The sequence below is a fragment of the Solanum verrucosum genome, unplaced genomic scaffold (genome assembly GCF_900185275.1).
Source record: "Solanum verrucosum unplaced genomic scaffold, falcon-dt-bn FXZP01000138.1, whole genome shotgun sequence".
In the NCBI taxonomy this organism is placed as follows: domain Eukaryota; kingdom Viridiplantae; phylum Streptophyta; class Magnoliopsida; order Solanales; family Solanaceae; genus Solanum; species Solanum verrucosum.
In genome coordinates, this window is record NW_026020134.1 from 405,621 (window position 1) to 421,265 (window position 15,645).

At 33.3% G+C, this 15,645-nt stretch overlaps 2 protein-coding genes across 5 annotated transcripts in view; one reads left to right on the forward strand and one right to left on the reverse strand.

Moving 5' to 3' along the window:
• The window catches only part of LOC125827363 (tubulin beta-2 chain), a 461,890-nt gene that overhangs the window by 332,893 nt on the left and 113,352 nt on the right, over positions 1-15,645 (forward strand). The window lies entirely within an intron of this gene.
• The window catches only part of LOC125827362 (GDP-Man:Man(3)GlcNAc(2)-PP-Dol alpha-1,2-mannosyltransferase), a 267,662-nt gene continuing 256,793 nt past the window's right edge, over positions 4,777-15,645 (reverse strand). Inside the window, exons 2-8 of the mRNA XM_049506668.1 lie at positions 9,052-9,383; positions 7,381-7,667; positions 6,667-6,853; positions 6,187-6,255; positions 5,878-6,071; positions 5,421-5,530; positions 4,777-5,101 (exon numbers count right to left, since the gene is read on the reverse strand). Coding sequence (XP_049362625.1) covers positions 4,857-5,101; positions 5,421-5,530; positions 5,878-6,071; positions 6,187-6,255; positions 6,667-6,853; positions 7,381-7,667; positions 9,052-9,363 — 1,404 coding nt within the window. The 5' untranslated portion in view covers positions 9,364-9,383 and the 3' untranslated portion in view covers positions 4,777-4,856. The remainder of the gene's footprint in view (positions 5,102-5,420; positions 5,531-5,877; positions 6,072-6,186; positions 6,256-6,666; positions 6,854-7,380; positions 7,668-9,051; positions 9,384-15,645) is intronic.

The window sequence follows — 15,645 nt, forward strand, 5'->3', positions numbered from 1 at the left end:
ACTTCACAATGGATTTGAGTTCACAATTTCACATTATAAAAAACGTTAAAATCTAAAGTAAGAACCATATTCCTCTTAATTTCTCTTTGTGTTACGCTTGTATAGTTCTTTTCATCTTTGTTATTATTGTTTCTATTTTATCAGTTTTTGTAAAGTTACATTATTGTGTTTTCGCATCAAATTTATTAGAAAAGTCATATATTTGTTTTATAAATATTTTCTTATTGGTTAAACCGAAAACCGAACCGTTAAGGACCAAAACTGATAAAAAATATATTATTGGTTTGGTTATTGGTTTAACATATTTAAAAACCAAAAACTGATAAACCGAACCGATAATACATAAAACCGAACTGACCGATGAACACCCCTATTCATGAGAGTAACCTAATAGTCTTAAAAGTTGAGTATTTATGTAAAATTTAAAATAAATTTTACGATAATACAATATTTATGATGCAATTATATTTCATCAATGAGTTCATTTTTATTTGAATTGTTCGTTAATATGTATTATATATAATATGTATTGCAATTTATGTTATTTAGAAATTTAGAATAAAATATAATTTTATATTAATGAAGAATTTGAAAAAAAAAATTGTATTACGTAAAGATTATAGAGTGATTATTTGCAAAAAGAAGAAATGATTTATATTATGAAATAAGAAAATAAGAATGAAATATAAATAATAATATAATATTGAGGAGAGAGAAAAAAATTCTTTTTTAGAGAATTGGATTGGAGTTGATTGTCTGAAAAAATAGAGAACTCTATATTTGGAGAGTAAAATAGAGGATTGGGTTGGAGATGCCCTTACCCGTTTGCATGATTTTATTTGAAGATTTTTGTTAGTAGTTCACATGATTTTGCTGAGGAAATTGTTTGTCATGTTTAGTATGCGTTTTTTGAGGATTTTTTTTGCCTGAGCTTGTGTTTTGCGGCAACTTATAGCTTGAAAATTACTTGTAAATCATGTGGAAGATTGAATAGGTGAGCTGTTTTTCGAAGTAAATCCAATTAACTTTAGCTGATAATCGATTAATTAATTTTCTTTGCAGTAATTTTATTGTGTGAAAGTTTGAAGAAATTAAGATCTCTAGTTTTCCAGTCGAATACATCTCTAATTTATTCTCAGAAGTTGTATATGTGCTATGAATATTAGGTGTTTCTGTGAATGATCTTCTCAAAATAAATGATTTTCGCTCTGATTTCTGATTTTGCCGGCTGCTTCTTCGTTTGTCTCAACGAAAAGGTCAAAAAGCACTCGCACACGTATCTCCGCCTCGCGATTCCTTTTATCATTTGTTCAGATCTGTAAAATTTTTCTTCACATAATTCGTATAAAATTTATAATTAGGGGAGTAATCACTCTAGATCTGCTGAAATTTTATATGAGCTCTTACCTAAAACTTCTTATTTTTTTCCTGAAACACACGTTTTTCTTCAATTAAATCTTACTACCAAACTAGAGAGAAGATGAATCACTGTGCAATTCATCAAGGTGCTTTCACCACCTATGAAGACATGTGAGCTCTGTTTCTTCAATTTCTGATAAAAAGAACGCTGTCGTTTTTATTTGTGTGGGTTAAATGGGTAATGGGCGGGTTAAATGGATAATGGGCGGGTATTAAAATTTTGGATTAAACAATGGAAAAAGGGCCTGATTTACCTCTGAACTTTATGATTTGGAGCTGATATACCCTTCGTTTAAAAAGTGGCTCATATATGCCCTTGCTGTTATAGAAATGGCTCATATATGCCCTTTTACTTAACAGACCAATATTTAATAAAATTAAAAATTCATTTTTTTTGTATTTAATTTGAGAAAATGCCACGTGGCTTTTAAAATACCCATTCAAAAACTTTTACCCATGCCCACCCGACCCAATTAGAATCAAAACCCCCCACCCATTTAAATAAATCAAACCCATTTCATTCCATTTCTTGATGAAAATCTCAAGAAAACCAGCAAGCTTGGCAGTATCATGAGCTCCATTGACGAGGGAAGTTTCAGTTTTTTCATCAAAAATTTATAGTGTAAGATGTTGGCCTTGCTAGAGTTTTGGCAATACTTGTAGAAGGCATCATCACTGTTGGTGGCTCTAATATTCTGCAAAAGCATTTTTTATTCAATAAAATTTACTAAAGGCGAATCTATGGCACATGACACACACGAATAGGAAAGACAGAGGAAGTTAGACGAGTTCACACACACAAAACAATGCATTTCAGTTCAATTTGAACGGTTAAAATAATTTATCTCCATTGAAGATCAGTTTTAGTAGAAGCTTGCTTGTTCACCAATTTCTCTGGGACGATTAAAAAAATTGAACAATTTATAAAATAAAAAAAGAGGTACCGATTTCTTCAGAAAATTTAGAAAGCTAATAGATCAAAATACTATTGTAAACTTTAAATGGCTGGGGGTTTTGTTTCCAATTGGGGAGACAATGAAATGAAATGGGTTTGATTTATTTAAATGGGCAGGGGTTTTGTTTCCAATTGGGTCGGGTGGGCGTGGTGAAAAGTTATTGAGTGGGGTATTTTAAAAGCCACATGGCATTTTCTCAAATTAAAGACAAAAAAATAAAATTTTAATTTATTAAATATTGGTCTGTTAAGTAAAAGGGCATATATGAGCCATTTCTATAACAGCAAGGGCATATATGAGCCACTTTTTAAACGGAGGGTATATCAGCTCCAAATCATAAAGTTCAGGGGTAAATCAGACCCTTTTCCCTTAAATAATTGATCAAATTGGGTTGAGTCGTAGGCTTGCGCCACGTGTATCAAATAACTATTTCCGTTAGTGGGAGGGGCAAATGTGCACTGATTTTTGGAAGGCAGGGGCACTGATGAACGAAAAGTATGACGAAGGGTATTTGTATACCATTAACATAGTTCGGAGATAAATTTGTCCTTTTTTCCTTGAATAAATAGTAATATCTACTTACTCGAAAATATATTAATTATCATATTTTATTTTTCGAAAGTTAAATTATACCAATATTATTAATAATAATTTTAATTTATTTAAAAATAAAATATAAATAACCGATAATATTGTATGACTCGAATAAATTCTGAATTAATTATTGGAGTCCAAAACTCAACCGCTAAGAACTAAGATAGAAGAATCGTATCGGTGTATCACTATAGATTTTCTTGTCTTTCTTATAAAGCAGTGTTGGTCATCTCTATTCTCTTTGAGATATCTATGTATAGAATTATTCCGAAAAGAATAGATAAAGTTAAAAACTTTTTATAGTATAGTTCCATAATATAATTGAGAAAGCTAAGAATAATATCAGAACTTGAGATTAAAATTGATTATGACAAATGACAAAACATGTAAAGTTATTCGGATAAGTGCTAGCTAAGGAGGAACCCGTGCTGGTTTGGATTTTGGACCCCATTAAATTGGACGCATTTCACATCATCTTAATTTATATTAGTAACAATTTCAAAAAAAGTTAAAAAAAATTAAAAAATATGAATATTTTTCTATAATTAATAGTACTAAATTTTAAATTTCTCATTTTACTTTTAATAATATATTTTTTATATATATGGAATATTTATTGATTGTTTTAAATAACAAATTTCCTCTAATATATAGGTTGGGTGGTTTAATTCTTATTGAATTACTATATGGATCAATCATATATTGCCACATATGGCTAGTTATGAAGCTAAACCTAATCAACATTTAATTTTAGGGATATTTTGAAGTCAAAAGACAACTTGAGGGTATGTTTTGTTCAATGAGGAAAAAGAAGATATTTGTGAGCCAAATTCAATATATTAGGAGCATTGTCGGTCCTTTTACGATAATAAGTTAACAATTACTCTCTCCGTTCACTTTTACTCGTTACATTTTAACTTGACATAGCCATTAAGAAAATAATTATTTAATTGATATAGGTATTTTACCAAACTATGCCTATTAAATGATGTTTAATATTAAGTCTTGGAATATAATTTGAAGAAAAAGTATTTAATGCTTACGGTAAACATGAAGAAATATTATTGGCTTTTCTTGATATGTCAAAAGTGACAAGTAAAAATGAAAACCTATTTTAGGAAAAAGTGACAAGTAAAACTGAAAATGATTATTCAATTGATATAGATATTTTACCAAACTATGCCTATTAAATGATGTTTAGTATTAAGTCTTGAAAAATAATTTACAGAAAAAGTACTTAATGCTGAAGGTAAACATGAAAAAATATTATTAGATTTTCTTGATATGTCAAAAGTGACAAGTAAAAATAAAAATTTACTTTAGAAAAGAATGACAAGTAAAACTGCACGGAGGAAGTAAAAAAATAGCGTTGAACTTTTATAATAAATTCTTAAAAGAATAATAATAGTGTTGGAGTTGCAAGAAGCATTTTAATATTAAAATATTTAAAACATATTAATAGGCATAAAGTGGGAAAATGATTATTTATTCTCCAAAAAAGGGTCAAATATACTACTATTAAAGATGATTTAAATATATTTCTTGTCATCAAATATTTACTTTCATTATACTTTTTGGTCTAAATAACTTTTTCTCATTATATTTAACACAAATTTGCCCTTAATTTTGACGAAAAGACACGTGATGCAAGCTAACATCAAATAACTCAACCCCATTAACCAACTACGAGCCAAGAAGATCTAGGAGAATAAACTTTACAGAAGTTAGCTATATCAACAACTTTCTTGATAACAGTAAGTGCAATTGAGATATCATCTATTTTTATAAAATATAAGGCAAACCAAACAAGAAAAAAAAGATAAGATTAAGTCTAATTATGGTGAACAAAATTGATCTCTTGTATTTATGAAAACAAAGATTTTGTAATCATTTACTATCATTGTAAAAGATTGGTCGTACAGCAGCCTTAAAATCCTCATAAAACCTTTGCTCTGAGAACATGGAGGCTCGTTTCCTTGCAGCAGCAGCCATGTCCAACCTCTCATTTTCTGGCATCTTAATGACTTCAATGATGGCTTCAGCAAATTCCTCTACGCTCTCGGCAAGAAATCCAGTCTGCTTTCCATCTTCTGGTAACACAATATCCATCCTTGGACCAGCTGAATTATGAGCTGAACGAAACCAACAAACTTTGGAAGTTAAAATGATCAGCTAACATGTATTTCCACCAAGTCCCTAACTGATCCTCGTATTAGTTACATTTGTAACAAGCTCGTTACATATGACTTACGTGCACCAACTTGAGGGTGTGTTTTAGAATATTATGTATATAGTGTCCCACATGGAAGAAGATTATTATGTACTATGTAAAATATAACTATAAATAGGACTTACTGTAATAATGTAGATATACATCTTAATAATATTTTCCCGTGTTTTTTCACAGAAGTCAAATACAGGGCGAAGGAGAAACAACACAACATGACTAACCAATTGGTATAGCGCCAGCAGCCATGTATTCCACTACACTTATGCCGAAGTGCTCATCTGTCATGGAATGGATTCCAGCTACAGCACCACCCAGAAGCCTGACCAAATCACTGCATCAACAATAGATTAAAAATGAGAATAAAGCTTTGATTAAACACACAGAGAGGTAACAGCACTAAAGATATCCAATCAAGTCTAGTTAGCTTTTTACAACCATGCATAATATTACTTCTCTCTGTGTATTACAATGACCTGAATATCCAGCCAATTTTTAAATTTTTTAAATTAGTTTTTCTTTTGGGAGGAGGTAACCAATGCAAAAAGTTCCGTCCCAGATGGAACTCTTGCCTTAACAAATAGCTTCAAGCAATGAAAGAAAAGTCTGGTCCAGACAGTTTAACAAAATCATGCCTTGGAGTTCAAGAATTTCCGACTACCAAAATGGAGTTGTACTAACCTGTACAAGACATTCTTGTGGAACTCAACATGATCATCCACATTCAATTTAATAGCTAGATCCTTCAAATTTTGCAACCTTTTCTCATCCGCTTCATTCCTACAACTACCCACTAGTTGGATTTTCGGCCTTGGCAGATCTTGGTCTAACTTTTTTATGGCAACTGCAAATGCCTCAAGTTGGAGTGGGTGTGCCTAACTCATGAAAAAAAAATTTTTTTTACAGGACATCAAGGTTGCAATATTCCTTGAAACATCTGCACAAGTATGGGTACCTTGATTTCCACAAGGACTACATAAAAATGCCCACCTTCTCTGGACGGAACTGAGCGACAGATACTATCTTCGGAGGCTTCATTGACTTTTCCAGCGGAAGCACCTGTCAAGAGCAACGCGATGTTTGGCTTATATTATGCAACAATGCAGCTTCTTAAAATCCAACCCAGACTCAAAACACTATAACAAAAATTGTTAAGACCTTCAAAGGAGGAGTTCGTAATGTCATTTCCTTAAATTTTCACCAAAGAAAGAGCCATGAAAGTCCAATAAGATTGAAAGGAGAAATCTGTCTGGATATTACATTCATCCTACTCCCATCATATACTTTATAAATTCCAAAACGCAAGACAATACTTATAGTTAAAAAAAGAATTGAAAAGGCTAATAGTAAGAATATTAGCCTCGATATTAAATTAAACAAATCTACAGAAAAGGAGAAAAACATTAACAAGTTTAGGCATCAGGAGGAGGAAGAAAGGCTATATTAACACCAAACAAGTAAAGTACAGACCTGAAGCCCAGAAGTATCACAAGGAGGATACACACGCCTAATTCGAGCTGGTATTCCCCACAGCTTCTCAATATGAGATTGAGTCCATGAAGAATTAACCATTGCAAGGTGTGCACAAGAACCAACGATACTGTACAGCCAGGCAAATAATGCATAATAAATGACCTTGAACCGGGATAGTATTGCACTGCCAGAAAAGCAATTTCATTAGCTTCATGCACAGATACAATACAAGCAGATGAAAAGCAAAGAATTTACAAGCTTGTCAAATTCAGTCACTTGAATATATAATTTCACAAGACTCGCTAAAACATCTAGATGTACAGTTCACTGAGAATCAGAGTAACATCTAGCCATAATATGCCAACATATCTTCTTATGACTGCCAGTTAGTGTATGAACACATTAATTTGATAAAGATATATGCATACATGTGACAAAGTCTAGTGGAAAAAATTGTTAATAATGATTTGGGAAGATAAAAGATACAAGCAGATCAACAATTTCTTGTAGGGGACCTTGGCACCACTTAGTTGACAGACAACAAAAATGGCTCGCAAAGCTAATTAGGGTTTTTTTCCTTTTTGTTTCAACAAGGAGACAAACCTTAAGGTGCTTAGTTCCACGTAATACCACCAAAAACTTCCACCCAAGTGACGTCTTATCATGAAATCCTATAGATGGCAGATGCTGATATAAAGTAGTTGAACTCACCTCTTGGCAATAAAGGAATCATTGTTGTACATTGAACTGCGCCCACGAACACGGGACAGCATGTCTAAACTGATAGTTGGATAATGAGTATAGGAAATAACTTTGCATCCAAATATACGAGCAACTGGATAAGTAAAAGCATATCCACTGGTATCAAAGTAATATAAGGGTGTATATTTGCACAAAGCTTCCCAAGCAAGGTAAATTGATCCAAGGCTTTGACCAATCATTGTGAAACGAGGGTAAGTGGTTTCTTCGACCCACTTTCTCCTATGCAAATGGACCACCTGATGCGCAGGATATCAGTAATCTTGAGCAAAAATGACATTGAATGTGAATTCCGAACTACGACATTATGCAACAATCATTTGTACAGGGTTTTATACGTGATAGTGATTACCACCATCAAACATATGCCAGTGATGAAGCATCAACAAAAGAAACACAAAATGCAGCAACACAGGTAAAAGGAGTGTACAATATAGATATCTCAAAGTACAAACTAACATGCATAAATAATAAGTACAAATCAAAATAGATTAGAAGCTTATTGTTAAAGAATGAGCAGGAGGATTTCAATGTGTTATTAGGGGTAAAGTCTAGAAAATCCAACATAGAGGAAGCAGAAAGACTACATGGTAATGTTGAAATCCATGCTAACAAAATGCCTGTCAAGAAGCTAGGAGTTCCCCTAATAACTACAAACACTTGATACTCTACTGTAGTAAAGAAGCGGTGGGATTTGAGACATGGGCGGGGGTGAGGGGAAGAAGATAACGAAAACACGGGCAAAAGAGAAATAGGAAGTTGTTTGTATAGCTAAACAGAAGGAATATCGATCCATCCTAATGCTGGATATTTGGAACAAAGCTTCCATCATCACACCTAAACACTAATGCTATTACAAAGTATGGCATGTGGATGAAATAGACACACTTTCTTAAAACCTCGAGGAAATACTCCCTCCTCTCTTTTACAATTTATACAGCGATCTTCTATCTGTGACTTTCCAAAATGTTTTGAGACTATTCCAATTTCATTCTACATTCACAACTTTTAAGAATTCAAATTCATTAAACTTTTTTAATTACCATACAATAAAGTTTTAAACTTAAACATAACATTTCCTATCAAATCAAAACTTTTCCACCATCAGTGATATCATACGCAAGTCATATTAGCGTCTTACAATCATATCTAGTCAAAAACTATCATACAAAATGAAAAGAAAGAACCGTCCCCGCAAGATGGTAAGGCGAGTAAGTCCAATGCTTTAGGCCTCAAAACATAGCAAGTATCATTATACATACTTCATCCTTGTTAATTTAAGTGTTTTAAATCTGTTTTTTTTTTATTTATATGTCTTTCAATATTTGGAACTTTCTAATTCCAACATGTGACCACCAGATTCAAAGCGCATTTGGTGCATTACACTTGCACACATCTTTATCTTGAGACCACAAGATAAAAAATTTCCCTTATTTCCTTATATTCCATGTATAGTTAAGCTAATACACTTGAATTGAAATGGAGGGAGCAATAAATTTATTTATCAAGTTATTACTGATAAAACTCTGTTTTTTCTATATACGACGAGTTCAATATTTTAAATTTTCAGCACGATTTTTCTTAATCTAACTTATTTAAACACAGGAGAAGTAAAGGGATTACCTTAGGAGGGTGGATTAATTTGACTCCAAATCGATCAAGGGCACGAGCAGTAAGACTGTGAGGAGAAGCATCGAAATCTCCTGTATATATTACACAATCTAGATTTGGGTTTTCATCTTGGATAGCTTTGACGGCACACCACAAGACTCGTTCTCCACCACCTCCGTCGTTGGTGTATGGGTGGAAGATCCCGACAGCCTTCTTTCTGTTTCTCCGGCCATTGATTACCAGTAACAGTAACCTTATTGCTTGAGCAATTAACAACGTTACGGCAATAGCAGCACCGATCAGAAGCCAATTAGAAACCCCCATTTTCGAAATGAAAGAGGAGACTTCTTTCTTTCTTGTTTTATTTCGAGAAAAGTTCCAAAATAGTTAAAGACTCAAAGACTCCACTTTTCACATGTAACACTAAGGGGTCATTTGGTGTGAGGGATAATACCAAATAGTCCCGGGATTAAATTATAGTATCGCTTATTTTGTTGTTTGGTTGGCAAGTTCGGGATAACTTATCCCGGGATTAATAATTAGTACCGGGATAAGTTATCCCTCTCCTTGGGTGGTATAGTAATCCCGGGATAACTTATCCCGGGATAAAATAGGTAAATGACAAAAATGTCTCTTTCAACCCTTTTGTTATATCACTTTTTACATTAATGAAGGGCATTTTTGTAAACAAATAAATTGTTCTTAAAATTTATTATTTTGAATACAACAAACCAAACACTCAATAAAAAATAATCCAACACAACTTATCCCATCATAACTAATCCCAACATAACTTATCCCAACATAACTTATCCCATCATAACTCATTTTCAAACCAAACGACCCCTAATAGTTCCTCCCTCATGTTTACAATATTGGTGCACTTTCGGTGAGACCAAAAGTGCACCAATATTGTAAACATGAGAGACTATTAATGCTCTATGTGAAATATAAATGATGACTTTGAATTTTAATCTAAAGATGAGGGACTATTTTGGGTCTTTTCTCTTTTATTTCTTTCTGGCTAAATTTCAGATTTTGATGGTAATATTATTTTAGGGCTTATTGGATGAGATTTTGTGTATTTCTAGTTTAAATTAAAATAGACCTAAATATTAGTCATTTAATTTTAGGAGTTGCTTTGGAGATGAGAATTATTTACTTTTTTTTTTTTGGAATAGTTTTTTGTTTTTTTTTAAAAATCAGTGATTATAAAAAATTTCAATTCAACGTGGAGTTATACTTTAAATTTGAAAAAGTGTTTTAAATATGTTTTTCAATTCTATCTTCGTAAATTTCAAAGGGTAAATGATCGAATTTGTTATTGGACTATGCAAAATGAAATAGATTTGTCTCCTCTAATAGTTGAGGTCAAATTTATCCATGCTAGAATAAATTTGTCATGAATTTTAAAGAGAGAAGCTTAGCACCTGATGATTTCATATGTCACACTATTTAAGGATTATTATTTTTTTAAACAGATGATAAATATAAATCTTTCACATAATTTGGGGGCAAAATTAACTCTTTCACATATGTCAAAGGTAAATTTGATTATTTTTTTCTAATCAAAGGACTATAGCGAATATGTTTTTTTTTTTATGAGATATTTTTATTTTTCCACATAAGAGATTTGAAAAGATTTTTTTTTTCTATTCAATTTATAAATGGTCATATGAAAAACACACATTTATATTTTTATATTATGTGAATAATACTCTCTTTGTCCAACAATAGTTGTCTACTATTAATTTTACACACTTGTTAAGAAACTATAAATAGAAGGATAATTTTACGATATCACCTTTTAAATATATCTTGAAAAAATATAATAGAAAAATAACTATAATTAATGATAAGGATAAATTAGGAACTAACTATAAAATTATTCATTAATTTTATAAGGTGAACAAGTATTGTTGAATATCTCAAAATAGTATAGTTGACAACTATTGTTGAACAGAGAGAGTATATTACTAAATCTAATGAGTTAAACTTAAATTAAAGTAAAAAGAAAAAGTTTTCTAGCTTTATAAATGGTGCTGCATGCCTAATTAATGTTGGACGATCCCTGCAGAACCGTGAATGTGAACGATATAAAGAAATAGAGCAAACATAAAGCCCTTGGAAAATCACTTCATCTCTCTACCTTTACCTAGGTGAAGATATAAAGGACGCTACATTTTTCAACAAGAAAATGTAACGTTTGGTATGGTCCAAGTTACCGATATACTTCATCTGTCCACTTTTATTTATCATGTTGTGTTTTTCAAAAGTTAATTTAATTAATTATTTAAGTTAAATTAGATTACGTTAATTTAATATTTTTTTTAAAAAAAATTAGATATTCAAAAACTATACGAAAAGTACTATAAGTTGCAATTTTTTGCATAGCAATATGATGAAAATATACATCGTAAAATGTTGGTCAAAGTTCTTATTGTTTGACTCTAAAAAAGGAAACCATGACAATTAATTGTGGACGGAGGGAGTATATACTCTCTCCGTCCACAATTGTTTAGCAGGTATACTAAAAATAGATGTCCAAGATTAATTGTCAATTTAAATAATCAAGAAATAATTAGTCACTTTTTTCCAATTCTGCTCTTAATGATAGTGTAGTTCAATTGAAAAGTCATGTGGACTTTTGATATTCTTGGTATGGTAGGGTTATATTAGTCAAATTACACATTGTATTAAATTTTCCTTGAGGAATGTGCATGACCTTACCCTATCAAACAATTGTGGACGGAGGGAGTATTAAGAGATAAAATGTCAGAGCAGTTGCCTCTTCCTTGGCTGATCCAAGCGAGCTCTTACACTATGAAAATTTGTAATGAAACGGTCATCACAACCGTCACTGACCGCCTAGCTATCGTGAACAGTAGCATCTCGGAACTAAAGAGTGTACTCCAAATCCATTTGTTGGAATTGATGCTGTAAATAATGGAGATCTGTTGCTGTTTTATGTGAAACAACGATGCCTAATTATTCAATTTAAGCGCATGTTGGTATTGGATAATGTAACTGTTTTCCACAATTGTGTTCAGGTACTTACTGGCGGATAGTTCCATCACTTTTATAGGTCCTAGAAACATAACCCAAAAATCTACTCTATCAAATGTATCCGGAGGTCGAGGCTGGAAATTTGAAATTAGAAGAATTGTTGATGTTGGTTGTCCCTCGTTTGATTTGGATTGATGAAAGAAATTCGAGGCAAACGAAATTGACAAATCCAGTTTTGACCGAACACATCTTCATCCTTTTGGAAAGGTATTTTGGTACGGAATTTAGGAATTATGGCCGGACCCCAGAAATAGGTTTCCTACATATCTTAGGCTATATGAGAATTTAGGCCACTTGTAGTTTAATACACTTGATTTGACGCACGATTTGAAAAAATTCAAATGTCATCCCGATATCAGATTATGAAGAGACCGAAATGCTTGAGAATAAGATTTGAGAGAGGGTGTCGGAATACAACTGAGTTTTCATCATTGATCCAGTTTACATATCCTTTGACCTTAGGAATCAGGCTGTTTATAGTTCGACTCGATCGGTTGAAAAATGAAATCTATTATGTTAGATAACCCTTGGTTCTGGAAGAGTGACAAATGAGTCGAGTATGAAAAAGAGGCTTGCAACCTCTTAACCACGAATGTGGAGCTCTTCACATCCATAAGTAAGAACTTACACGGACATGATTTCCAAAACTCTTGGTTTATTGTCACTCAGATTAGAAAGTTGCTTTCGGTGAACCCAAAATATTCCGGATGCAAAACAGGGACTGATAAATCTAAGAAATACCCACATGCCTTCTGATGGAGGTGTGTTTTGATTGTAGTGGAAGTCGCTCCTCTGCTCGCGTCCTAAGAGTTTGGCACTCCTCTTTGGACTATGTCCCAGTTCGCTGCTAAGAAAAATTTCCACGTTGTACTGCATCCTAATTGATGTCGTCCGCACCTGTGGTTTGTTTTGAGAATTCATCCTCTCGGATGCTCTCGACAAGGGTTGAGATAAAACTCATTAGCACAAAAATGCATTTCAAATGGGAGATAGTGTCTTTTACCGTGTTGACATTTAATTGTTCTCCTTGAACATTTGACGTCAACTCCATCGGGTTTGACGTAAAGCAAATAAAGCTTATGTTTCATATTTGCATTATAATATTCAGTGTACTCTTCCTTTGACGTCAAAGCAATAAACTAAACTGGTGTAATATGTTGATAGTTCTTTTGATGTCGTTTTTGCAAAGAAAAATGATGCAGTCGATGTTGATTTTCTTGTAATGGGTAAATCTTTTTCTTGTGATGCATAACTCATTTCTCTTGCGATGCATGAATCTTTTTTCGCGATGCATGAATCTTCTCTTGTAATGCATGAATCTTTATCTCGCAATGCATGAATCTTCTCTTGCAATGCATGACTTTTCCGCGATGCATGACTTCTTTTTCGCGATGCATGATTTCTTTCTCTTGCTATACATGAGTCTTCTCTCTCGCAATGCATGACTTTTCCGCGATGCATGACTTCTTTTCCGCGATGCATGATTTCTTTCTCTTGCTATGCATGAGTCTTCTCTCTTGCTATGCATGAAGCTTTTCTCGCGATGCATGATTTCTTTTCAGCGATGCATGATTTCTTTCTCTTGCTATTCATGAGTCTACTCTCTTGTTATGCATGAAGCTTTTCTCGCGATGCATGATTTGTTTTGATGATGCCTCCCTGATACCAAATGAAGATAATGCTTCACCGAGTAACATATGTGATCTTCTGGGTATCTTTTGGGATGACGGTATCGTCTGAATTGACTATATAATAAACATGACCCTCGGAGTAGTGGTATCATCTCATTTGACAATACAATTTAAATGACTCTCCGGGTAGTGATATCGTCTCATTCGACAATACGAATAAAAATGACCATCGGAGTAGTGGTATCATCTCATTTGACAATACGATATAAATGACTCTCTGGGTAGTGGTATCCGATCATTCGACAATACGAATAAAAATGACCCTCGGAGTAGTGGTATCATCTCATTTGACAATACGATATAAATGAATCTCCGGGTAGTGATATCGTCTCAATCGACAATATAAATAAAAATGACCCTCGGAGTAGTGGTATCATCTCATTTGACAATACGATATAAGTGACTCTCTCGGTAGGAATATTATCATATCTGATAATATAATGCAGATAAATATCTTCCAGGTATCTTTAGTTGCTGGAAAATAATAATATTTCTCTCTTCAAGGTTTTCATTTGTCCCATCTCCGAACGTAATTGCATGTTCGTTATGAACCTTGCCTTGTTGAGAATTTGAATAAAGTAATGCTACTCATATTCCCAATTCTTAGTATAAGAAGCATAAAATATTTCCTGCATCCACAGAAAAGTTGTCAATTTGGGGAGCTCTTCGCCCTTTTGACTTCTCTGTATTCATTGAATGGAAGAATATGCCGATCTTGAGGCCAACCTATAGACCTGCATCCACAGAAAAATTGTTAGTTTTAAAAACGAACTGGTCTGTGTCAATCTCTTCAGCTGTCTGCTCCTTGTCTGACTATCTTCGGTTGATTTTTCTGATCTCCCGCTTCTTGATAGATAAGACAAAACATAATTATGCAAAATAATTTAGACACGAAATAAAAGTTTTTAAGAAAAAATAGATTTTCAAAAAGAATATTTGGAAAATGTCGCTGCCAAGTGTCATGTCACGTCGAGCTTTAACGAACGTCTTTGAAGTTGATGCCTTGAGGTCCATCTAATTACTTGTTGGAAAATATTCAAAGTTGTTCTAAACTGCCGATAAACCCTGTTGAAATTTTGAGGCCATCTCAAAATTTCTGTCCCAGTTAACAGTCTTGGCTTATCTTCAATCGTTGGTGAGCAATCACGGAATTTTTGAGATCTCCTCAAAAATTCTGTCCCAGTTGCAAATCTCAAAGTAACTTCAGTCTTGACTTTGTCGGAAAATATCTTCTTCTCGAGAATTTTTGAGTCCCTCCCAAAAATTATGTCCCAGTTTCTATTGTAAAGGAAAAATAGAAATCTTACGGGAGATATGACCGAACCGTTGTGGCGCCTACGTATCCTGTTGAGGCAGGAATCAAGTCAAACGTAGTTCCCTTTTCGAGGACTAACAAAAATAGGAAATTCACAAAGAAACCGACCGAGGCCGACATAGGCCGCCTATGTATCTCATTCTTGAGAATTCAGGTCGAACGTAGTTCAAATACAAGGAAATATTAAAAGAGGTAAAATGGGGTGACCGAGGCCGACATAGGCCGCCTACGTACCTCATTCTTGAGAATTCAGGTCAAACGTAGTTCTTACAAGGAAATAAAATTCTAAACAAAGCAATTACAAGCAAATAGAATGATTACAAGGGAATGCCAGAAATACAAACTGAAACTTTACACGTAGTATCTCTTGACAGCATCTGAGTTGATCGGTTTTGGCCATTCGGTGCCATCCATCTCCGACATGATTAAGGCACCTCCGGATAACACTTTGTGAACCATGTAGGGTCCTTGCCAATTTGGTGCAAATTTCCCTTTATATTCATCCTGATGAGGGAAAATGCGCTTAAGAGCTAA